Below are 10,842 nucleotides of genomic sequence, written 5' to 3'. Positions count from 1 at the left end.
TCAACTCTTCTTTAATGCTTTTTCTTCTACATTTTTTTTTATCAATTTTCCTCTAAAGCACTTCAATTCTTCTTCTTTTGACTTTTGCTAATAAAAAATTGTACAAATGTTAATTTATTCGTTATTTCATTAAAAACAATAATAAAATAAAAAATTATTATCATTATTAACCAAAAATAACTATCAATTTAGTTCAGATTTTACAGTTATCAGTGCATATATAAAAATACAAAGCAAGGAGAAGCGTGTAAGGGAGACAAAAATAATTTTATAATTGCGAAGAATGTAAGCTGTAATTAATTAACTTTAATCTCATAAAATGGCACTATAGTTTTCCATGTGCACCAGAATTTAACAAAGGTGGATAGAGGGATACTTTTTTTCTTGGGCTGTTTTATTATTGTCCATGGGGATTTGTAGTATGTAACTCCCAATATGAATTCTATACCTCTTAAAAAGTTTTAATGGTAAAAAATATCCTCGGTCCTAATACTTGCTCTCCTCTTTCCTAAGCTGCCCAAGCATGATGCCATTGGAGGTGGTGAGAGTTTTTGAGGTCGATGTCATCAGAGGCGACGAAGAAGGCAAGGACATGGGTGATGAAGTAGCGCTCGTCATTGGTGAGGGTGGTTTGCTGGTGGAGGTCCTACGAGAGGTCCACCGCCTTGAATAAGAAAAACCAGATCCAAGGTTTCCATTTTGATTTCTACAAAGTTTAGATGAGGAACAAGACTTGCACGACGCTGGACGATCTAGGATTGGAGCTTGAAGAAGGAAATGAGGTCTTGTTGCCTATTCTGGAATGATTATTCCGAAATAGGATACGTTTTCAAAATAATACGAAAACCTTTATTCTAGAATATATTTTTTCGTATTTAAGAATAGCCATTCTAGAATGGGTGCACCTAGTAAAGAGATATTTTTGTTCGTTGCGGTCTTTGGGAGGTGTAGGATGCGAAATGGAGTTACAAGATATAAATGCCTTGTCCATGTATGTGAGCCGTAACGGCCCAAATAAACTAAAACGCCAACTCCCGCTCAAATTCAAAACCAAAACGCCACGATTGAGATTCCGTTCAGAGTTCAGAATTCATTCACACACTCCTTTTCACATTCACTTCATCTTCACCATGGCCGTTCGAGAAGAGAGAGTCACGGAGGAGAACGACGCAGAAGAGGCGAAGCGACTGATGCTGAAAATCGCCGCGATTCTGGACGAGGCCCGAACCTCATACGCCACGCACAACCGAAAGCTCAAGGAATTGTCGCTCCTCCGATCCAAATCCTCTTCTCATTCGCACTTCTTCTCCGGCTTCTCCAAAACCATAACTCCTCTCTTCGACTTCCAGAGGCGCCTCGCCTCTGCCGACCGTATCGTTTCCTTCGTCTCCGCCTTCGCCGCCACCGCTGCTGCCTCCGGTGACTTCCTCGACCACTTCCTCAAGTTCCTCCTGGCTGCCGCCGCAGCATCAAACAAAACCGCCAGGTTCCGAGCCTGCCAGATCGTTTCCGAGGTATCAAATTCTCCATTTCTCTCAGTTTCTGAGCAAATATTTAATCTCTAATTTCGCAAAATGTCACAAAATTTTATTCATATTAGTATATTTTGCAACATGAAATTTTACAAAATTAGTGAAAGAAGTGAAAGTTGTATGAGGTCTGATACTAAGGTGAAAAACGCTTACAATTTCCTGGTTTAGTTCCTTTAGGATTACACGGAAGATTTGAGTGTACAGTGATAATTTAAACTACTGTTAATTTCTCCGATTGGTTGAATTGTAGATAATATTGCGTCTTCCAGATGATGCTGAAGTGAGCAATGAGATATGGGATGAGGTGATAGAGTGGATGAAGGTGAGGGTGCGAGACAAGATCCCTGTTGTACGTACTTTTGCGGTTAGAGCGCTTTCGCGCTTTGTGAATGACTCTGTGAATAGTGACATCCTTGATTTGTTCCTCGAGGTGCTTCCATTGGAACAGAATGCGGTGAGTGTCCCAATTGGATCATGTGAATTTGTATCAATTGTGCTGTTTTGTCTTTAGGGTTTTTAATAGGTTACTATTAGATTATATTAGGTACATTCTGTTGGCCATTGACTTCTCATATTAGCAAGGCCTTGCATTGTGTTGTAACATGACCATTGTTTCACGATTATTTCAGAGATTTCCCCTGCACCTTATGATTCTTTGGGTACATTAAATTTTTATTTTCTGTTACTTTAAATATTTGACTAAAAGGGATATATTTTGGATTTGGTCTATATCGATATGAAAATTTCATTAAATTAATTTCGGAGTCTCTAATCTTGTGTAGTGTCTTTGAATGGAAAATATCTGCGCAGAACATTTTAGGATTGCTGGTACACATCTTAATACTAAATATATATGCAGAGATGTAATATTCCCATTATTGATTTTGAAATGGTGTGCAGGATGTTCGTAAGATGATTGTGTTATCTTTGCCTCCTTCTAGTGCAACCTCTCAAGTTATCATTGATTGTACCTTGGATGTGAGTGAATCTGTACGCAAAGCAGCATACTGTGTTCTAGCTAATAAATTTCCTCTTCAAAGCTTAAGGTAAAGTTCCCCTATAGTAAAGTAATAATAATTCTATCGCTATCGTCTCACGTTGTATATACTAGTTTCCACCTAGGATTTGATCCTCTGATGTGAAGGGGTTTACACTGTTGAAAAATTAAAACCAATGATCTATGTTTTCATTAATGCAAGCACATGGATAATGGATAGTAAAATCGTAAGTGATAATCACTCCATTTATTTTTTCTAACTAGTGGCTACGGTCACTTTCTAAAATCCACACAACAAGTTAGAAGATCTCAATGTTTTCTTCCATTGTACAAAGACTAATATTTTCCATGTCTTCTATGCATGTCCTCTTCTGTAACCTCTCATCTATTGTCACTACACTAATAAATTGTAATTGGTATAATTTGTCTTCTTTGTGTATGCCCCCTGTTTTAATGTATATTTGAAGATTATTATCCTTTTTTATAAAATAAATTTATATATCATGTAGTGTTATAGAATCCTATAATTACAGTCACAAAGGGTGGATATCTTACTATTATGATTGCAATCTCTTCAAACATTTTTCCACAATAAATTTACCTAAGTACCCTTGTCTAACCCTTTTCCCTCTCATTTGCCTGGTTTCTGTAGCATTAAACTCAGGACAGTAATTCTTCGGAGAGGACTTGCTGACCGGTCTGTTGCTGTCTCAAAAGAATGTTTTAAACTATTGAAAGATGAATGGCTCATGAAGTGTTGTAATGGTGATCCTATAGAACTTTTGAAGTATCTTGATGTTGAAACCTACGAATCAGTTAGTGAGTCTGTAATGGAAGCGCTTCTTAAAGCTGGTTTAGTAGAACTACAGAATGGTGCAAGTATCCAGCAGTACATATCATCAAATGGTGACAGAACAGAAGGTTAGCTAAATATTTGCAGTTTAATTTTTTTTTTTTTTATTTTAAATTTATTTTTAACCATTGAGAGTTGTTACATATTTCATGATTAAATCTATCAAAACGACTCGGTTGACATGTCATGTTTGTTACGATGCTAAATAATCAAGTTTTCGTATATTTGACGTCTAACTATTTCACAAACATGAGTTCAAAAAGCAAAAAGATTTATAGAAATGGTTGGGTCGGTCAAATATATAGACTGAAGCTGTGACTGTGTCCCTGCACCATCTGGTACTTTCACAACTTCTGCTATTTTTTTGCCTCCAGGAATCTAGTTTCTTGAATGCTATTATGAGAAGCTAACCAATTATTTTTTAACAGCTAGGTGGAAATTAGATTAAATCTGGCTGGCTATTGTGTAGCATACTTTATTGTTTCTCATTTAAATTGTAGGGGATTCGGTTCATTGCCCACCAAGCATTCAGCCGATGGAAGCAGAGGCTGCTCTTTATTGGAGAACTGTTTGCAAGCATTTACAGTCAGAGGCACATGTGAGTCAAAAGGAATATATCCAATTTTCACATTTAGTTATCTTTATAAGTGCAACCCAAGAAAGAAGCAGAGGCATGTTTTGTCTCACTCTGTTTATTATAGATTAGTGACTAAATGCAAAAATTAGTGCAAAGCTGATATAAGATGTCAACATACCACTGTTATTTGGTGACTATATTTTGAAATACTAACAGGAAGATGATCCTGATTTCTGGAGTTAATCTTTAATCTGTATTTCTAATTGTAATTTGAATAAAGCTCTCTACATTTTTTATTCCGCTAGCATATCAATGCATGTTACTGGTAGCAAGAATGTGCTATTAAGAAATTATAAAATAATAATGCTTTTCTTTTGTCAAAATTCTGACTTGTTTCATCATGTGTTGATATTATACATTTGGAATTTAATTTACAATTATCATGGTTTTCTTCTTTGTTTTGAAACCACTAAGGATAATGAATTGTGTCCCAATAGGCCAAAGGCTCTGATGCTGCAGCAACAATGGGTACTGAAGCAGAAGTATATGCAGCAGAAGCATCAGATAAAAATGACCTTCTAGAAAAAATTCTTCCTGCAACAGTTGGTGAATATATAGAATTGGTCAGAGCTCATACTAATGCTGGTAAGTATAAGTTTATATGAATGACACTGATACACAGCAAAACCGTTTAATTCATACTTAAGTGGTCTATTGACCAATCTAATATCTTCAGGATCAAACCATCGCTTTGCATGCCGGCAGCTGCTTTTGCTTGGTGCAATGTTTGATTTTTCTGATGTTACAAATAGAAAGACTGCTGGTGCATTTCTGCATGAGCTTATGTGCAAGCCTCCTGAGCATGAGGATGATGATGAAGGGAATATAGTTGTTCTTGGAGATGGATTAAGTTTTGGTGGAGACAATGACTGGGCTGAAGCTGTAGCCAGTTTAGCAAGGAAAGTCCATGCTGCTCCTGGTGAATTTGAAGAAGTTATTCTAGCAATAATAGAAGAGCTCGCCCAACCTTGCAGGGAGAGAACAGCAGATTATGTGCAGTGGATGCACTGCCTCTCTCTTACTGGTCTTTTGCTTAAAAATGCAAAATCACTTCGCTTTCTTCAGGGCAAGGCTATTGGACCTGATGAGCTACTCCAATCGTTACTACTACCTGGGGTAATAAATTGTTGCATTCTCTATTGTTTTTTGGCATTTAGCTAACTTTTTTGTTGTTGATGTTGTTTATATTAATAAATTTTAGCAGATTTATTTCGACAGGAATTGATTCTTGCATCATCTAAAATTTGTCGAGTAACTTGGTCAATCTTTAGCCAGAATTAAAATTAGGCGAAAATTTAGAAAAAATGTGACTCATAGCTACAACATAAATTTACTAATCTATCCAATTTTAAATAGTTATTGAATGCCTCATTTATTGATGTTATTCCTTCAGTTCGGTTCCTTATGGGTAGGGGAATTATGATAATAATACTTAATGTTGACGTGATATTAAACGAATTATTAAGAAAACTTAGAAAATGATATATAGTCTGTACATACATATACCACAATACATACATTTCATGTATGTATTAGGCATTAAATTTCCAATGAATTTTGTCTAGCTATTTAGAAAATGGCTTGATGAGGGACAAATCAGCCCATACTGGTACCTTTTTGAGGGCATTGGTTGCTAATTGTTTACTGATGTGTGAAATTAAATACGCAGGCGAAACAATCTCACTTGGATGTGCAAAGGATTGCAATCAGATGCCTTGGCCTTTTTGGACTTTTGGAAAGGAAACCAAGTGCAGAACTTTTGAAACAGTTGAGAATTTCATATATTAAGGGGCCACATTCAATCAGTATAGAGGCATGTAAGGCATTAATTGATCTTGTGATGTGGTATGGTCCTCAAGAAGTTGACAAGATGTTAAACCTCAGTATTCCATGCCAATTAAACAGTGAGAAGACGACTTTTTCTCCTGTGAATTTTTCTGATTCAGAAAGGGAATTAGATGTTGGGACGCTCGATATCTTATATGGCGGCTTTGAAAATGATGACTGGGCGAGTCCTTTACCTAGCAACGAAGATGAGTGCGTTCATGCTATACTTGGAGAGGGGTTTGCCAAAATTCTTCTCTTAAGTAACAACTATCCAAGCATACCAGCTTCTTTGCATCCTGTTATTTTATCAAAGCTCATTTACTTGTATTTCAGTGACGTGTCGGAACACTTGCACAGGTGAGATCTGTTCTTCTCCCCCTACCATGTTTATATTATTCTTGCACTGTACTGGCTGCTCATTAAGATTTAATTTGTCGCTTGTTGCCAGATTGAAGCAATGCTTATCTGTTTTTTTTGAGCTTTACCCATGTCTCTCAGCCAATCATAAGGCAAGCATCACTTATATCATATTTTCTGTGTATAACCTTGTCCACCATCCTTAGTTTTCACTTTATTTGAATGCAGAGATAACGCCTTAGTTGTTTTATTCCTATAAATACAGAGTTGCATAACGAAGAGTTTCATTCCAGCAATGCGTTCAATGTGGCCAGGAATTTTCGGCAATTCTTCGGGTTCTACTTTTATGGTGTCGCAGATGCGTAAGCGTGCTGTTCAAGCTTCCCGATTTATGCTGCAGATGGTGCAGATTCCCTTATACGCTAAAGAGATTCAACCAGATTGTGAAAATACTAACACGGAACATCCACAAGTCATAGATAGTTGTGTGGAACTTCCATTTGAATGTGGAGAGGAGGGGCTCGCACTACGCTTAGCCGTAGAGGTAATCATCCACAAATTTGAAGTTATGTAAAGATATGCTAATACTTGCTTTTTTGTTCACCCGGCAATTGGCATAAGGCTTCATCTTTAGAATGAATCGATAGTGATAGTCCTTAGAATTCTGCTTTATTTGCTACGTTCTAAATGTGATATAGAAACTACTTCTAAGAAGCATTCATTGTATATAGGCATCAGTTGATATTGGATTGGATCATTTGATGTGAAACACATCGTCTTAAGATTAAAATAATGAGCATTGTTCGTTGTCTAACCTTGGAAATCCGTCTACCTTTCTGAAGTACTAAGCGTGACACTTCTTATTGAGCTCTGGCATGAGTTACATGAAATTAAGTTTTAACTTTGTGCTCATTGATGCTTGGCTTCCAATTGCCACGGCATTTCCTAATTTATAGTTAAGTATTGAAGGAAACACTCACTTAATGAAACGACATAAATTTTATCAGATGGTTAACACTTCAATGAAAATGCTGCACGATTCAAATTCAATTAACGACTGTTTGTTGTTCTATTTCTTTTTGCTTCTTACCCCTTACTTTGTTAAGGTGACAAGCTTTCAATCGAAGAAAACAGCTTCTGAGAAGGCATATGTGTCGGCTTTATGTAGAATACTTGTTTTGCTTCAATTTCGGATATCAGAACAAGGGCCAGTAAAATTTATGAAGAGACTTTTATGTCGCGTGATTGAATGTGCATCTTCAGAGAAGGATCTTGTTAAGGAATTGAAACGCATGTCTGAACGTCTCATGACAGTAGATAGTCAACCAGATCAGGAATTGATGCAAGATGAAGTTAATCTTATTTTGGGTAATTCTTTATTTTTCTCTTCTAATTTGTTTGAAATGAAAAAATACCTAGCCTTTGGTACGATTGTGTTGCAACTGTCTTAAGCCTCAAATGATGATTGAGCCCTGTACGGATTCTAGTTGTTATTATTATGATATGATGATGTATCGTGGGGGAAAAGGGGGTTTGTTCAATCAAGAAAGTGAACAAGCTAGCTTTAAATAAAATCAATAACTTGAAAGATCACTTGTTCACATGTTTTACATTTCCCTTTCATTTTCCATGATACAAGATTTGACTAATACATCAGAAAAAAGAAATGCAGTATTAGGAAGTAAATTTTAATCTTAATTTTTGATATACTTAATTCATTTGCCTATTGAATATCTTAGCGAACCAATGGCTTTGGCCCTTGTGCAATGATTTTTTACTTGTGTTGTTTGGATCCCCCTTGAAAACCTTTTTTACTTCTAATGTGTTCCTTCTCATCTTATATATTGAAGGGAAATTGGAACTTGACTGCGACCTGGATTTGGATGGTTCTGTGTCAATGCCGCAAACACCAGCTGCACCCGCAACTAGGCCCACACGTTCTAGGAGAAGGGTAAGGATTGAAGAAGAAAGTTCTGATGAAGATTCACCTTCTGTGGTTCCTACCACCCAACACACTGTACAAAGTCGCTCACAAAGAGCAAGCAAAACGGCAGCAATGAAAAAGATGTCTTCTGCTACTAGATCGCTCAAAATTGATGAAATGGAAGAACTAGATGAAGAAGACTCTGATGTGACAGCAGAAGATTATGATGCATCGGATTAGTTCAGTTAAATATTTGCTTAACATGATACATCTAATGATCTTTACGTTGCTAGCATCATGTTGTTGTATTGTTTGATTACTTAGATTGCAGGTTCTGTACAGAAAGAGCGCATCAATAGTTCACCTTGCATTTTATCGTAAGTATATATATAACTGTAATAGTATCGCAATGCGGAGTGAATGAATTTCTTGTGTGTAGAAATTACTGGTGACTCTGTTGGCACTCTCATATCTCATTGGATTGCCTTTCATTAGAATTATGCTTGTGAGAAATCCGATGTTAGTAGTTTCAAGCAATTGCTTAAGCAGTATTGATTTCCGTACTTATGATCTTTTAAAGAGAAAAAAAATAAATGTAAGCTTATGTGGATTGGTCCCATGACCTGGTTCTTGCTGAAGATCAGGTTTGGCTAGCTATCAATAAAGTGAATACTTCATAAGTTTGCTGCTACATTTGTTTTTAGATACATTTGCTGCTACATTTTTAATCTAATATGTGAGAGATGTAAGAATACAAATAAAAATTTAATTAAAATCGACATTCAAATGTGATTTTTGAAATTAAATATCATGTGATATTTAAAATTAAATGCACAATATGATTTTCTTTATAAGCAAAAACTATGTATTATTGACTGAAATAGAAACAGAACACAAGATATTCCAAGTTTAAAATAAAAAGTGCTGCAAACATAAAATGTATAGTTACAGTTTACAGCCCACTAGTACCAATAAATAGAGCACCCATTGCAAAACACCCTCAATTAGAGAACTCCCTCTGCACCCCTAAAACCGTTTTAACGTGCGCAGGCCTAATGTGGCACCCACACATGCTCATCTATAAATATATGCGAAATGATCATTAAGCCAATTCAGCTGGTTTCTTATATATTCAATAATCCAATAATATAATAACTTGGTTGAGTCGATAATCGAATTGTGTTTAATAACATGTATAGGCTAAACCGCTAAAGACGAAGTCAAGCTACTGATTATAGTACTACTAATTATTTCATGTTTAGATTAAAGAATATACCATGCTAATTATTGGGCTTCTTATATTCAATTTCGGCTAAACAAGAACACATGAGACCATGTTATTGGTTATGGTGTCATAGATTAATGAGGGGGAAAGAAAGACAAGTTGTATAACTGAATCAAAGTATGAATGTAAATGTGGTTCCAAAGACCAATAATATTTGATTAAGAGAGAAAAATTATTCAATCCAAATGTGAATGCAGGACAAACAATATTCCCAATTTTATTTAATTATTATCTTAGGTTATTATATACTGACCCAAAAAAAAAAACTAACAAACAAATGATTTTTATTTTTACAAAATTAATTTTACTATCATTAATTTATTTTTTATTTTTGTAACCCATGCCAATTAATATTATAAAAAATGCAAGTGAAAAAACATAGTTAATATTATATTAAAAAATACAATAACAATTATTTTAAAGCATTTTTTTATCACATTTAATGCAAGCTTATGGTTGAATGGACCGAATTGAAGCACCCATGCCAGATTATCTTGCCTCATGCGTGGTCCCATATAATAATGTCGTCATGTCGATGTTGTATATAACCAGACGAGAAAATTGGGCAACACCTCCCACAAATCTTAAGCACCGAAAAAAGAAAGGGAAAATAATCACAATATTTTAGATTTCTTTATAAGGTTGCATAAGTTGGCCAAAAAAAATCCTCTAATGACGTTTCGTCTAGGGTTACTAGTGGTTGATGTCATGGAGAGCACATCCAAACCCCATAAACATGGAACCTTTGCCCTCCCAACCATTCCTTTGTGGACACCATTCACACCACACCAGTGGGGCAATTTCCATTTTCATAATGCAGCTTGAGCACCTAAAAAGTGTAAGGATCAAAAGAAAAGGAAATTGTTAAATAAATGAAAGAAAATAACGTGGGCAAACAATTAATTAAATGTGGGGTATTGACCTCTATACCTAAGTCTTTCAAATGGACAATTTGCCTCTCTGTACAATACGTGGTCCCCATGGTTTTCCCTTTCATTTTCTTCTTTTTATGACCTAAAATAACGTAGATGATACAAAAGTGAGTTCAATAGAGTAATAGGCTAAACCATAAAACGGAAACTCCAAGGGTTACAATTGGAAAGCAATAACCACAAAAATGAATAGGGATTGGAGATGGAAACAATTAATATCACTGTCCAATGTCCACATAACTTAAAGAAGTACAATCCTTTGCGTGTAAGTAAGAATTCCATATTACCACATGAATGCACTAAATCTCGTATTGTGATCACAGTCTGAATTATTTCCTCCTTGGAAATTGCGTACGTGTAGTGTCAATTAATTTTACCGCATATTTTACGCGGGAATGAAGAATTAATAATTGTTAGAAAAAAAAAGGGTTTTTCTTATTATCTTTGCTACGACCTTTGCTTCCGTGAACAATATGTGTGGTGCAATTAATATATAAT

General features: G+C 35.6%; 1 protein-coding gene across 1 annotated transcript; it reads left to right on the top strand.

Annotated features, from left to right (window-relative positions):
* The first annotated feature begins 292 nt into the window (after positions 1–292).
* LOC100812144 (condensin complex subunit 3) lies at positions 293–8,690 on the top strand. Its single transcript, XM_003552832.5, has 12 exons — positions 293–1,514; positions 1,783–1,986; positions 2,433–2,578; positions 3,182–3,450; positions 3,883–3,980; positions 4,457–4,604; positions 4,696–5,135; positions 5,689–6,203; positions 6,295–6,355; positions 6,469–6,747; positions 7,310–7,571; positions 8,054–8,690. The coding sequence occupies exons 1-12, from the start codon at positions 960–962 to the stop codon at positions 8,365–8,367; spliced, it is 3,291 nt and encodes a 1,096-aa protein (XP_003552880.1). The 5' UTR covers positions 293–959; the 3' UTR covers positions 8,368–8,690.
* Positions 8,691–10,842: the final 2,152 nt, after the last annotated feature.

This window comes from Glycine max, chromosome 18, assembly GCF_000004515.6.
Source record: "Glycine max cultivar Williams 82 chromosome 18, Glycine_max_v4.0, whole genome shotgun sequence".
Classification (NCBI taxonomy): domain Eukaryota; kingdom Viridiplantae; phylum Streptophyta; class Magnoliopsida; order Fabales; family Fabaceae; genus Glycine; species Glycine max.
Note: the sequence above shows the minus strand (reverse complement) of the source record. Positions and strands in the feature narration are given on the sequence as shown.